Source organism: Podarcis raffonei, chromosome 2 (assembly GCF_027172205.1).
Source record: "Podarcis raffonei isolate rPodRaf1 chromosome 2, rPodRaf1.pri, whole genome shotgun sequence".
Classification (NCBI taxonomy): domain Eukaryota; kingdom Metazoa; phylum Chordata; class Lepidosauria; order Squamata; family Lacertidae; genus Podarcis; species Podarcis raffonei.
Window position 1 is genome coordinate 119,915,223 of NC_070603.1, and position 14,422 is coordinate 119,929,644.

Below are 14,422 nucleotides of genomic sequence, written 5' to 3' on the forward strand. Positions count from 1 at the left end.
GGCAGAGACGCAAGAGGGCATCAGAGGAGGGAGAGAAGGAAAGAGGGACAGAGGCCCGGGTTGCCTGCGGCACTCATGACCATCATTCAAGGCACCACAGGGTTCCACAGCACAATGGTTGAAAACCACTGCTCTAACACATAAGAAGAAGAAGAGTTTGGATTTTATATCCCTCTTTATCACTACCCTAAGGAGTCTCAAGGGATGCGGGTGGCGCTGTGGGTTAAACCACAGAGCCTAGGACTTGCCGATCAGAAGGTCAGTGGTTTGAATCCCCGTGATGGGGTGAGCTCCCATTGCTCGGTCCCTGCTCCTGCCAACCTAGCAGTTCAAAAGCACATCAAAGTGCAAGTAGATAAATAGGTACCGCTCCGGCGGGAAGGTAAACAGCGTTTCCATGCACTGCTCTCTGGTTCGCCAGAAGCGGCTTAGTCATGCTGGCCACATGACCCGGAAGCTGTACACCAGCTCCCTTGGCCAATAAAGCGAGATGAGCGCCGCAACCCCAGAGTCGGTCACGACTGGACCTAATGGTCAGGGGTCCCTTTACTTTACCTTTAAGGAGTCTCAAAGTGGCTAACATTCTCCTTTCCCTTTCTCCCCCACAACTGTGAGGTGAGTGAGGCTGAGAGACTTCAAGGAAGTGTGACTGGCCCAAGGTCACCCAGCAGCTGCTTGTGGAGCAGCGGAGACACGAACCCGGTTCACCAGATTACGAGACTACCGCTCTTAACCACTACACCACACTGGCTGTGCAATTCATAACTTCCATAACTGTACCAACTGACATAACTGCCTTTAGCAGAAGGTGTATGGCATCACAGAATTATATATTGGAATTCTATAGCCCATAGAATCCAACTCCTAGGGGCTGAGGTCTCTTCAGCCCCCAATAAAATATTTGGGGGGGCCTGGGCTCCCCAAAATTAATGGGCACTGCCATTCTAATGGTGTGTGTGTGTGTGTGTGTGTGTGAGAGAGAGAGAGAGAGAGAGAGAGAGAGAGAGAGAGAGAGGTGATATGATCAGTTATGTGGGGTGGGGCTTACCTGGGCCTTTAGCCCTTGAGAGTATTGACCCTTTACTTAGCATTTTGGATGAGATGATAGATAGATAGATGATAGATAGATAGATAGATAGATAGATAGATAGATAGATAGATAGAGATAGATAGATAGATAGATAGATAGATAGATAGATAGATAGATAGATAGATAGATGATAGATGATAGATAGATAGATGATAGATAGATAGATAGATAGATAGATAGATAGATAGATAGATAGATAGATAGATATAGATAGATAGATAGAGATAGAATTAAATTTTCTGTTTTACATTTTCGAGTACTCATTTTTTCATTTTTTCATCCTTAAGATATCAATGACTTCTATTCTTCTCTTTCCATGGTTCATTTTACATATCACAAATCCCTGCATATTTTACAGAAACTATACCGATCGGTTTTTTCCATTATTGCATCCATCATAACTTGTTTACACTGTTGAATTTATCTTAAACCTGCCAGCGTTTTCAGCTGTACACAGTTATTTACCATATATTCAATAAACGTTTCCCCATCTTCTCTAAACGTACGTTCTTCTTGTTATCTTATACTATATGTTAAGTCTGCAAGCTGTGCATATTCTGTCAGCTTAAGCTGCCATTCTTCTTTGGTTGGACATTTTGGATGCTTTCATCCCACGTATAAGGCTGGCATGACCTTTAATAACATTAGCTTGGGCCTGCTCCCCATGCTGCTCTTAAATGGTATAGTGATGCACTGCATCAGCAGGTTGGCTCTTCTAGCCAGGTAGGGCATCACCTGTGTTATGTTAAGTGCTGGGCAGGAATTAAAAGAGACATGGAGATGTGGAGCAAATTAAAAATATCATTTTGGGGCCGTATATCGGCGGTTAAATTAAACATTTTGCCAAAGATGCTTTTCTTGTTTCAGACTATACCGGTTATTGGGAAAACAGGCTGCATTGACAGCTGGCAGAAAGAAATATCTAAATTCATTTGGTCAGGGAGAAGACCAAGAATAAAACATAAGGTCTTAATAGATATTAAGGAAAGGAAAGGGGAGGCTTTGGTCTCCCCGATTTAAAATTATACTATGAGAGACTTCCGGGTTAGCGCCATTGGCTAATGGCGGATTCCCTCCGAACTCCGGAGGGAATCAGCTCCGTAGGAGTGGGGTCTTACCGTGGTGGCGACGCGGGGACCCTTAGAAATCACAGGCGGTGAAGCCTGTGAACCTGGTGACTCGGCGGGCACCATTAGCGTCCCCCCGACCCGTGAAGGAGCCTTTTTAAAGGCTACGGAACGGGGGACGGGGTGAGTGGCGCGGTGCTGAGAGTCGACTGCTTCTCCTGCGGAGTGAAGCCGCGTTGCCATGGCCGGAGAGCGCTGACTTCTTCTTGTAAATTGGACCTCAAAACAACAACCCGTGAGTAGTACAGAATTTGGATTTGCAAAGAAAATCTTCTTTGAATTAGGCACGATCGGGGAAGGCGTAAACAGGAAGTCCGTCTCCCCGTCCTGTAAACAATCTAAAACAAGGACCTGCTAACTAAGGTCGTGAGAATTCCTTCTCTTTATTGGGCAAAAGATACTAATTTCATGATTTGGCACTACAAGTAATTGTACTGGAGGATAAGAGCTAATTTTGGGAGCTGAGGTACCACCCCCCCCCTCAGACCCAGGAGTGATCCGCGAGAGAGCCTGTTGGAAAGGTATTGAAGATTTTGACAGCTGTCAAACTAGCTGTCAAAACGGAAAAAGGGAACTTTGTTTCTACTGCTTCTGCTGGCTATATCTGTGACAATTTGATTATATTTTTTCGAAAATAAGGAAGAACTGATACAAACTAATTTGATTTTTGGATTTGAACTGGAAGGAATACTAAGTAACCAAAATCCCTCTAGAGGGGGTTTTGGGACATTACAAGAATGGCTGAAGGAGGGGAAATTCAAGCTAAGTTGGACAGAGTTTTTGTTCTCTTGGGAAAGCTACAAGGCCAAGTTGATGTTTTGGCTACAAATGTTGCAACTCTGGACTTAACAGTAAACAAATTCATTGAATTTGATAAGGATTCGACTCAGGAAGCTTATGCAGCTGGCCAAGAACAGAAACTTGAGAGATTTGAGAGTGAGGGGAAAGAGGTATATGTTGTTCCTGAGGAAAAGGAAGGAGGAGCTGCAATGTTGTCAAAGATAAAGGAAGGCCAGAGGCCTGACACGATGGCTACAAAGGAAAATAAGAACTCGATGATGAAAATCTGGTTTGAATTGGGAACTGAAAAATGGAGGGATCTCCTTATGTGGAGATCTGAAGACCTAAGGATTACAAATTTGATTAAGGTGGAAGGTGGAGCTTTGGGGACATTTGGACTTGAAAGGATTAAGAAACAAGATTCAGGCTCCACTTTTAAATATGGAGGTCTGGCTGGAGGAAACATGGATCTTATTGGACTAGAGCTTCTCCGAGATTTGGTGTTTAATACCAAGGACTATAAAAAAAACCGGCAGAGAGGAATTGAGAGAGAATTAAGAGCCTCGGACGTGAGATCCCCAGGCTGATAGTAGATGGACTGATGGACGTTTGTTGGGGATTGAAACCGGGAAAGGGGGGGTGGAGTTTGGGAATCCAAAAGGTGTATGATTTAACCTGTTCTGTTTTTATTTTGTTTGGATATTTGTATGAAAATTGGGGAAATCGTGGAAGGGAATTTAGGCCGACTTTAGAAAAAGGTTTAAAGAATAAGCAATGATGTATAAATATGAAGTCTATAAGGCAAAATTGGTTGTTGTTTTTTAAAGAACTAAATATAAAAAGGTTTAAAAATAGGGACAAGAACTTGTTGAACCAACAATCTGAACTGGAATACAAGAGGGAGAGGTGTGGGGAAGTCAGGAAAATATGTTATAGAAAATAAGGATTGTGAACTTTATGTATTTTTAAACTTTTTTTGTTTTTTCTCTTTTTTGATTTTTTATTGTATTATGGTGAAAATCTTAATAAATATCTTCTAAAAAATAAATAATAAAATTATACTATGAGGCTGCCTGCTTCTCGTGGATGAGGGACTGGTACCTTCCAAGCAATACAGATGTACTAGATATAGAAGGGCATGACATCTGGTACAGGTGGCATGTGTACTTAAGTTATGATAAATATAGAGTACATAAAAGCTTTGCAAATCACATAGTAAGAAATGCTCTGTTTAAAGTCTGGGGAAAATATAGAAGACTCTTAAAACCAAAGACCCCAAGATGGATATCGCCAGTCGAAGCAAACGCGGTAAAAAAAAAAGAACTTGAAAGGAGATTGGTTAACGTATAATACATTATTGTTAGAAGAGGACGGCCAAATTAAATTTAGAAAGTATGAGGAGATAAAAGACCAGCTTTCTGGTTGGTTGGAATATCATCAAATATAAGAAATATTTAAACAAGATAAAAAGATTGGATTTGATAAAGAGCCCTCCAAACTTGAAATAGAATTAATAAACAATAAAATTAGGGTAATTTCGAGAATGTATCGACTCCTCCTTGACTGGGAAGTCAAGGAGGAGGAGGTTAAGGCAACAATGATTAGACGGGCACAGGATATTGGCCGCCCAATAATGATGACCGAATGGGAAAACCTTTGGAGAACAAATATGAAATTTACGGCAAGTTATAACATCAAGGAAAATATGTTAAAGATGCAGCACAGATGGTACCTCACCCCCTCAAGACTATCTAAGATGTACAAAAAATTAGCGAATATTTGTTGGAGGTGTGGTGGGAGTAATGGCGACATGTATCATATGTGGTGGACATGTAGGAAAATCAAAGTGTTTCGGGGCTTAATTTATGATGAGTTTTAAAAAATGTTTGGAATAACTTTTTTTAAAAGACCAGAGGCATTTCTGTTAAGTATTGTTGTTGGCAGGGACATCCCAAATGCCTTTAGGGAGGTATTCTTATATGCAACGGCCGCAGTTCGGACTTTGGTGTGAAAGGGGTGGAAGGAACAAGAAGCCCCGACAATAACGGATTGGCATAACAAGCTGCAAGAATTTGCTGAAATCGTGCAGTTGACAAACAGCCTGAGAGGCAATTCAAAACAAAAATTTATGGAAAAGTTGGATAGATATAATATATATGCTCAAAAATACAGTAAAGGTTCGCTATCTATGCTAGCATTCGATTGATGTTGGAGAGAGACTGAGTTGAGAAATAAGACCAAAGGTACATATTGATATAGGAATGTATTAGATAAAATATAAAGAAATATACAATAATAAGAGTACATTCATTTGTAAAAAAGGAATATACAAAGGGATAGACAGGAAGTCCAACGTGTTGGTACATATATGATCTTGGAATAGTTTTTTGTCCTTGTTTTTATTTCTTTAGGTATATAAACTTTGTATACATGCTGAAAATTATATTATAATAAGCCTTGTGATGTAATATGATAATGTTTACAGATGTAACATAAGAATGTTAATAATAAATAAAACTTTTATAAAAAAGGCAATGGTTGAGCAACCTGGCATGGACAATAATGGAAGGGTAATAACCTCACTCCTCATATCTTTGTAAAGAGTGCAACCCAGAAGCACATGAGCCACTGACTCAATACTGCCATCTCCACATGGATGGACATAACCATTTTTCCAGTAGAATTTATTGGCTTTCCAGAGGTATCAGAATGACCACAGTGGGCAGCCAGCTACTGGACTGCATTGGCCTTTGGACTAAGCCAGTCATAGGATATTTCTTAGGTTCATGTCAGCAAAGTTCAAGCAATACTAACTGCCCCTCCCGACTGAAAAACTTTGGAGCTGCCTCTGTGATTTCTCACAAACATGTTTTTCTCCAGCTTTTGACTTGCCCCTCGAGTCTTGCAAAGACTACAGGATGCTGCAGAGGTGACTCTTAATCCCTTTATAATTATCAAAATCAGGGTGGTTTATCAAAATTCCTCACCAAAGCTCAAGAGGTATTTTTGGCAATTACCTAAACATCAGAATCAAGGTCAGCATGAGATTATTGGTTACACTTATGCACAGAATATATCCCATGTCAGAAACAGATTTATACCAAGAGTTCAGGCAGGTAAAAGATTGGGGGGGGAATACCTGCTTGACGTTTAATGCCTCTGAAATCCTAGCTGAACACCACCCACGTTGATAAAGTCACTGCAGCTTTGATCATACAAGAGTTTTTCATTTCTTCTGATAAACTGGCACTGAAGAAGAGAGGAGATCAGGAGGCCAAACCAGAATGACCTCCCTGCTACTTCTGTTGCTGCTTCTGCTGCTAATACCCCATCGAGTCTGTGGACAAAATTCCCTGAAGACAAAATGCCCCTTGAATATGATCAGGGAAGAAAATGAAGCCCTCAATTACTACCGGCCTGGATACTTCCTCATTACTGGGATCGTATCACCTCAAAACTTTATCAAGCAACAGCCATACATCTTTTCTCAGTCCCCCTTATCCAAGTTTGATGGGTAAGTAATTCTTGGGCAATCACTCATAGCCAAGTAAGATTGTCTTCCATGAACAAGGTCTTAACGGTGTCTCCGTAAGTGACTGTGGAGGCCAATTCTGAATCCACACATCCTTCCACACTGGGGACATTGGTTTCTGACTGGGGGTTGATCACGGTGAGGGTTTGCCAAACGTGCCTTCCTCTTAGCACGTTTCTCCCTTTCGCCCTGAGTTTGAAAGTCTTCAAAGTCCATGACACCTTTAGTAAAGGCTGTTCTCCAATAAGCAGGTGGCTGTTATACTTCTCCACCTGCACTCCTAAATACTCAGGAAATAACTGGTTTCACTTGCAAAGGGGAGACTCAAAGAAAGGGCACAAGAGGTGCTTCTGATCTCCTTTAGTTTCTTTCACTGAAGGTCTCTATTGCCCATAACTAGATATTGATTTACAGCAAAATACTAAATTTGTCTGGGATGTGGGTGGCGCTGTGGGTTAAACCACAGAGCCTAGTACTTGCCGATCAGAAGGTCGGTGGTTTGAATCCCCACGATGGAGTGAGCTCCCGTTGCTCGGTCCCTGCTCCTGCCAACCTAGCACTTCGAAAACATGTCAAAGTGCAAGTAGATAAATAGGTACCACTCCGGCGGGAAGGTAAACGGCGTTTCCGTGTGCTGCTCTGGTTCGCCAGAAGCGGCTTAGTCATGCTGGCCACATGACCCGGAAGCTGTACGCCGGCTCCCTTGGCCAATAAAGCGAAATGAGCACCGCAACCCCAGAGTCGGTCATGACTGGACCTATTGGTCAGGGGTCCCTTTACCTTTACCTTACTAAATTTGTCTACTGAAAAATAAGTCTCATTGATTCAATAGTGTTTCCTGACATTTCTGCAGCCCTGAAGCAACTGCAGTTTTTCATATTCAAATTTTGTATTTTGAAGGCTATGCGCTCCTTGAGGGGAACTGCAGTGGAACAGACATCTCCCCATTGTTATTCTATAACGGACACCCAGATTATTATTTGGGGTTCAAACAATGTTTGTTTTTAATAAATGGTGCAAAACATTTTGACGCTTCTTAATTGTTTGCTATTTTGCAGCTTGTCATCTATGTACTACTGGCACATTTTGTCCTTCTTGTTCACAGTCCAGGAAATCAACCAGGATCCCAGGCTCTTACCCAACATCAGCTTGGGCTATAACCTCTACGAAAACTATTTCGACGCACGGAGGACCTCCCATGCCATGCTCAAACTGCTTGCAGGCGGAGAAAGCAATATTCCAAACTACAAATGTGGGAAACAGAATAAACTCCTGGCAATCCTTGAAGGAAGCAATTCTATAATCTCGATAGAGATTTCAACCATGTCAGGCATCTACAAAATCCCACAGGTATGAAGGTGGGGTAAGGGTGGGCAGAGGAGAACTTCAGCTGCATAAAATTCCAGTTTTTCTCCCAAGGAGTGAAGGGCATCAGAAAGTATGAAAATCCTAAGGCTTTCTTCAATTCCCAGCCTCCATCAACCTAGCACCCTCCAGATGGTTCGAATTAAAACTCCTAGCATCACCAGCCAACACAGTTAATTAGTAATCATTTTGGTTAATAAATATTATTATAGACTGGGGGGTTCATAAACTCTATAAATTAATAAAATCCAAGGATTTTGATTATTTGGGATGTGAAGGGAGAAATACAAGCTGCAGAGGATTTTCTGGACTAGCCTATGCAAAACGGCCTGACTAAGCTAGGGACGCCGGTGGTGCTGTGGTCTAAGCCACTGAGCCTAGGGCTTGCTGATCAGAAGGTCGGCGGTTCGAATCCCCACAATAGGGTGCGCTCCTGTTGTTCAGTCCCAGCTCCTGCCTACTTAGCAGTTCAAAAGCACGTCAAAATGCAAGTAGATCCATCTGGGATCCATCTTAGATTTCTCTTCTTTATTCTCTTCTTTATTCATTTTATGTACAATCTTTACAACAGAAGAGAAGAAGTATCTGAAGAAGTGTGCATGCACATGAAAGCTCATACCAAGAACTAACTTAGTTGGTCTTTAAGGTGCTACTGGAAGGAAAAAAAATTTTTGTTTTTACAACAGAAGACTTCACATCCAAGATAAAACAGTATATAACAAAACCTTGAGTCTCATATTTTCATTTGTTCTGATTCTTCTCAGATTCCCTTATCTTACTATTCCTTAATATTTGTCTTCTTCTTTTGGTTCCTTATCCTTAATCTCTTAGGTCCCGTATATATCTTTAACAATTTTTCAATTTATGCCCTCCCCCTAAACCCGTTGCTTCCCTTCACCCATGAGCGACCTTCTTTACATACTGTTGTTTTTTGCTGCGTTAACAGCTGTTTAGATTTGTTGTTCCATATTTCTTTTAATATCATCCTATAACCTTGCGCCCTTTAAGCTGTTGCATATTAATTTTAGGCTCCGAAGCCAACTCTTTTCATGTAATCCTTTACGCATTCCCACTTTTTATAAAAAAAATTATTAGAACAGCCTCTGATTGATGCTGTTAACTTTGCCATCTCAGCAAATTCACAAATTTTAGCTCGCCATTCTAGTAATTCTGGAATTTTGGTCTGGGATCCATCTTTAGGCAGGCTGACCGCTGCCTGGGAGAGATGTCTTGGGCTCCAGGGCTGCGGGGTACAAGCACCTCTTGAAATGTAATGTTGAAAGATCTGGACTCACTCCATGCAGACTGAAGGTGTAAATAGGTGAATAAACCATATTTCTTAAAGCTACGACAGTCTCTGCCATCTCTTAATTGTCCGAAGGAGCTCAGACCCAGGGTGAGTGTCTGGAACCCCATGGGCTCTTGCTACTGGTCAGCAGAGACAAGGGGAGGCACCCAACTTTTGTAACAATTTTATTGATTGATTGATTGATTGATTGATTGAATTTATATACCGCCCTATACCTGGGAGTCTCAGGGCGGTTCACAGAATAAAATCAAGATGTATAACCACATAATACCTAATAAAAATAAAAACAACAGTCCAATAGCCCACCCCCCTGACAAAAAAACACATATTTTAAAAGGGCATAGGATGTAACTAGGATCAACCAAAGGCCTGGTTAAAAAGAAACATTTTTGTCTGGCACCTAAAGGTGTACAATGAAGGCACCAGGCTAACTTCCCTGGGGAGAGCATTCCACAGAAGGGGAGCCACTGCAGAGAAGGTCCTGTTCTCGTGTTGCCACCCTCCAAACTTCTTGAAGAGGAGGCACACGAAGAAGGGCCCCAGAAGATGATCTCATGGTCCAGGTAGGTTCAGATGGAAAGAGGTAGTCCTTGACGTATTGCGGTCTATTCATTATCCTGAAAGCAAAACATTAATTCTTACTTTCCTCACCAGATCAGTTATGGCTCAGTTGCTCATCTTCTTGATGATAAAACCCAGTTCCCTTTTGTATACCGGATTGTCCCCAAAGAAGAAAATCAGTATCTGGGGGTTGTGAAGTTGCTCCTGCATTTTGGATGGACGTGGATTGGTCTCATTGCTCCAGACAATGAGAATGGTGAAAGGTTCTTGAGAGCCTTCACAGCGCTTACGACCAATAACGGAATTTGCATTGCCTTATCAAAAAGAGTACATGAAAATAATCCACTTCAAATCCTCGGCCCGAGTGAACCATTTGCCATTTGGAGACAATTCACTGTAATCGTTTACTACGAAACCACCCAAATGGGATGGATGCCAGTTAAGGCACTACAAGGAACACTTGAGAAAGAAATTGGGGCAAAAGTCTGGATCACTGCAGGTTCTCAGGACATCAACTTCAATTTGTCTTTCGATCTTGATTTCTTCCAGTACATCCATGGTTCTTTGTCCTTTTTAATGAAACCCCCACAAAGGACCAAACATCACTGCTATAAGCCACGTTCCTATCTCCTTGGGCAGTTTTGGCAGAATGCATACCATTGCTCATACTCAAATCACGCGCTGGCCAAAAAAGGTCAGACAAGATGCACAGAGAAGGATAAACTGGAGACCTTGCCCAAAGAGGAGCGGGAGAGAGCCCTGTCTCAAGACAGCTACAGCACTTACTTCAACGTCCAAGTTGTGGCACATGCCTTAAATTCTATGTACTTATCTAGATCAAAGTGGATGTTGACGGTAGGTGGAGGAGAAAGGTTGGAACATCGAAGGCTGAAGCCATGGCAGGTATTCACTTGTGCATTTGCAAACTGTAATACATTCTCCCAGCTATGGAATAAAATTTAATTGTCAGATAAAAAGTGTGCCCATTGTGGAGGAAATCCAATTAGTGAGTCTCGTGGTGGAGGTCCATTCTTTTCTCACTATTCTCCTCCTTCTCCTCCTCCTCCTCTTCCTCCTCCTCCTCCTCCTTCTTCTTCTTCTTCTGTGATCCCTCGTAGCCGAGTAAGATTGTCTTCTATAAACCCAGTATTAAAAGTGAGTCCGTAAGTGACTGTGGAGGCCAATTCTGGATGCACACATCCTTCCACAGTGAAGATATAGGTTTCCGGGCGGGAGTTGGTCATGGTAAGGGTTTGCCAAGTGTGCCTTCCTCTTAGCATATTTCTCCCTTTCCTCTTGAGTTTGAGCGTCTTCAAAGCCCATGACACTTTTGGTAAAGGCTGTTCTCCAGTTGGAGCGCTCGCAGGCCAGTGTTTCCCAGTTGTCGGTCTTTATACTACATTTTTTAAGATTTGCCTTGAGAGAGACTTTGAACCTCTTTTGTTGACCACCAGCATTACACTTTCCATTTTTAAGTTCAGAATAGAGTAGTTACTTTGGAAGACAATACAGTGGTACCTCGGGTTAAGAACTTAATTTGTTCTGGAGGTCTGTTCTTAACCTGAAACTGTTCTTAACCTGAGGTTCCACTTTAGCTAATAGGGCATCCCATTGCCTCCATGCCACCGCCGCACGATTTCTTTTCTCATCCTGAAGCAAAGTTCTTAACCCGAGGTACTATGTCTGGGTAACCGGAGTCTGTAACCTGAAGCGTCTGTAACCCAAGGTACCACTCTAATTAGGCATCCGCACAACATGACCAGTCCAACGAAGTTGATGTTGAAGAATCAGTGCTTCGACACGGGTGATCTATGCTTCTTCCAGTACACTGGCATTAGTTCACCTGTCTTCCCAGGTGATGTGTAAAAATTTTCGGAGACACCGTTGATGGAATCTTTCGAGGAGTTGGCGATGGCGTTTATATCAGAAGGCTTCTCCGTATCTAGTGGTTCCTCCCTGGTTCCCTTAGAGAGATCCAGCTTTCCTAACCAAAGCTGGACACTCATCCCCTCGCATCTCTGCTGGACATTGAAGTTGCCCACCAACAATTAAACACCTGGGACACAGGTTGAACAGCCACAAAGGTCTCCTGGTCACAGTCTTCACCACTATGGTGAGCTGCAGTGTGTTTTTATTCATTTACCTATATGGATTTATATTTAAGTATTCATATACAGCTCCTTGGAAGTATGGAAGTGAGAGCTGGACCATAAAGAAGGCTGTTCGCCGAAGAATTGATGCTTTTGAATTCTGGTGCTGGAGGAGACTCTTGAGAGTCCCATGGACTGCAAGAAGATCAAATCTCTCCATTCTGAAGGAAATCAGCCCTGAGTGCTCACTGGAAGGACAGATCCTGAAGCTGAGGCTCCAATACTTTGGCCACCTCATGAGAAGAGAAGACTCCCTGGAAAAGACCCTGATGTTGGGAAAGATGGAGGGCACAAGGAGAAGGGGACGACAGAGGACGAGATGGTGGGACAGTGTTCTTGAAGCTACCAGCATGAGTTTGACCAAACTGCGGGAGGCAGTGGAAGACAGGAGTGCCTGGCGTGCTCTGGTCCATGGGGTCACGAAGAGTCGGACACGACTAAACAACAACAATACAGCTCCTTGTGAAAAGACCACAGGGATGTTTATAATGTAAGGAAACAACAAGATAGCAAAAAAAAAAAAAAAGCTCTTTTAAATAGCCACTCTTCCTTTATGGGCACCATATTCGTTCTCCACTTTTGTGCCAATAAGATTCTAGCTGCAGTAGTGGCATATAATTTTTTTTGTTTGTGGTTTTTTTTATAGATATTTATTAAAATTTTCAATTTTTATACAAACAAAAAGAAAAAAGCAAAAAAGTTTAAAAACACATAAAATTCACAATACTTAGTTTTCAATGACATATTTCCCTGACCTCCTCATACCTCCCCTTCTTGTAGTCCAATTCAAATTATTTATTCAGCAAATCCTTATCTCAAAGCATTACAGCTAAAAACCCCTTGATTTCTATCCGACATCATTCAACATTCATTAATTTTACAATATTTCTGTAGATAGTCCTTGAATTTCTTCCAATCTTCTTCCGCCGACTCTTCTCCCTGGTCACGGATTCTGCCAGTCCTTTCTGCCAATCCCATGCAGTCAATCATCTTCATCTGCCATTCTTCCAGAGTGCGTAAATCTTGCGTCTTCCAGTACTTTGCAATAAGTATTCTTGCTGCTGTTGTAGCATACATAAAGAAAGTTCTATCCTTTTTTGACACCAACTGGCCAACCATGCCCAAGAGAAAGGCCTCTGGTTTCTTCAAGAAGGTATATTTAAATACCTTTTTCAATTCGTTATAGATCATTTCCCAGAAAGCCTTAATCTTAGGGCACGTCCACCAAAGGTGAAAGAATGTACCTTCATTTTCTTTGCATTTCCAACATTTATTGTCGGGCAAATGGTAAATTTTTGCAAGCTTGACTGGGGTCATGTACCACCTATATATCATTTTCATAATATTTTCTCTTAATTTTTTTTTGTGTGTGTGTGTGTGTTTTTTAGGGTCTTTCCTTGTTACCATTCACAAAAGGAATGCCTTGGGTTTGGGGGGGGAGGTTTTTTCAAATATCTTTTTTAATTCATTGTCAATTACTTCCCAGAATTCCCTGATTCCTTTACAGGATCACCTCATGTGGTTTCATGCTTTCTCTGTCATTCCAGCTCCACCCTTTCTTAAGGGCAATCCAGTTTCCAAATACTTCCATGGGCAGTCTGCGTTTGGATGAGAACGGGCAGCTGCCAGCCAACTATGATATTGAGAACTGGGTAATGCTTCCCAATAAATCTCGTGTTAGAGTGAAAATTGGGAGTATAGAGAGAAAGGCATTCACCATTAACCCGGAAGACATTGTGTGGCCCCAAAGCTTTAACAAGGTACAGAACACTTTATTCTACGTGCCATCAGTTATGGGCTAATAACGTGCTTAATAACTCACATAGTATTTCCGTTGCAATCCTTTGCACGTTTAAGGTAAAGGTAAAGGGACCCCTGACCATTAGGTCCAGTCGCGACCGACTCTGGGGTTGCGGCGCTCATCTCGCTTTACTGGCCGAGGGAGCCGGCGTACAGCTTCTGGGTCATGTGGCCAGCATGACTAAGCCGCTTCTGGAGAACCAGAGCAGCACACGGAAACGCCGTTTACCTTCCCGCCAGAGCGGTACCTATGTATCTTCTTGCACTTTGACGTGCTTTCGAACTGCTAGGTTGGCAGGAGCAGGGACCGAGCAACGGGAGTTCACCCCGTCACGGGGATTCGAACCGCCAACCTTCTGATCGGCAAGTCCTAGGCTCTGTGGTTTAACCCACAGCGCCACCCGCGTCCCTCTTTGCACGTTTACCAGGGAGTAAATCCCATTCAATACAATGCAGGAGTTGGAACTTTAATAATAATAACAACAACAACAACAATAATAATAATAATGTGTTCTTGAAGCTACCAGCATGAGTTTGACCAAACTGCGGGAGGCAGTGGAAGACAGCAGTGCCTGGCGTGCTCTGGTCCAGGGGGTCACGAAGAGTCGGACACGACTAAACGACTAAACAACAACAAAAACAACAACAACAACAATAATAATTCAGGAGACATTTTTTAAGTTAGCATCTCCAGTTGTTGTTATGGTT

The 14,422-nt window shown here is 42.3% G+C and overlaps 2 protein-coding genes across 2 annotated transcripts in view; one reads left to right on the forward strand and one right to left on the reverse strand.

Annotated features, from left to right (window-relative positions):
• Positions 1-609: 609 nt before the first annotated feature.
• LOC128408701 (zinc finger and SCAN domain-containing protein 31-like) overlaps positions 610-14,422 on the reverse strand; it is a 68,714-nt gene continuing 54,901 nt past the window's right edge. The window contains exon 5 of the mRNA XM_053378711.1: positions 610-746. The gene's annotated coding sequence lies outside the window, so the exon portion shown is untranslated. The remainder of the gene's footprint in view (positions 747-14,422) is intronic.
• The window catches only part of LOC128408822 (vomeronasal type-2 receptor 26-like), a 37,106-nt gene continuing 29,058 nt past the window's right edge, over positions 6,375-14,422 (forward strand). Inside the window, exons 1-4 of the mRNA XM_053378845.1 lie at positions 6,375-6,511; positions 7,588-7,879; positions 10,404-10,619; positions 13,462-13,566. Coding sequence (XP_053234820.1) covers positions 6,375-6,511; positions 7,588-7,879; positions 10,404-10,619; positions 13,462-13,566 — 750 coding nt within the window. The remainder of the gene's footprint in view (positions 6,512-7,587; positions 7,880-10,403; positions 10,620-13,461; positions 13,567-14,422) is intronic.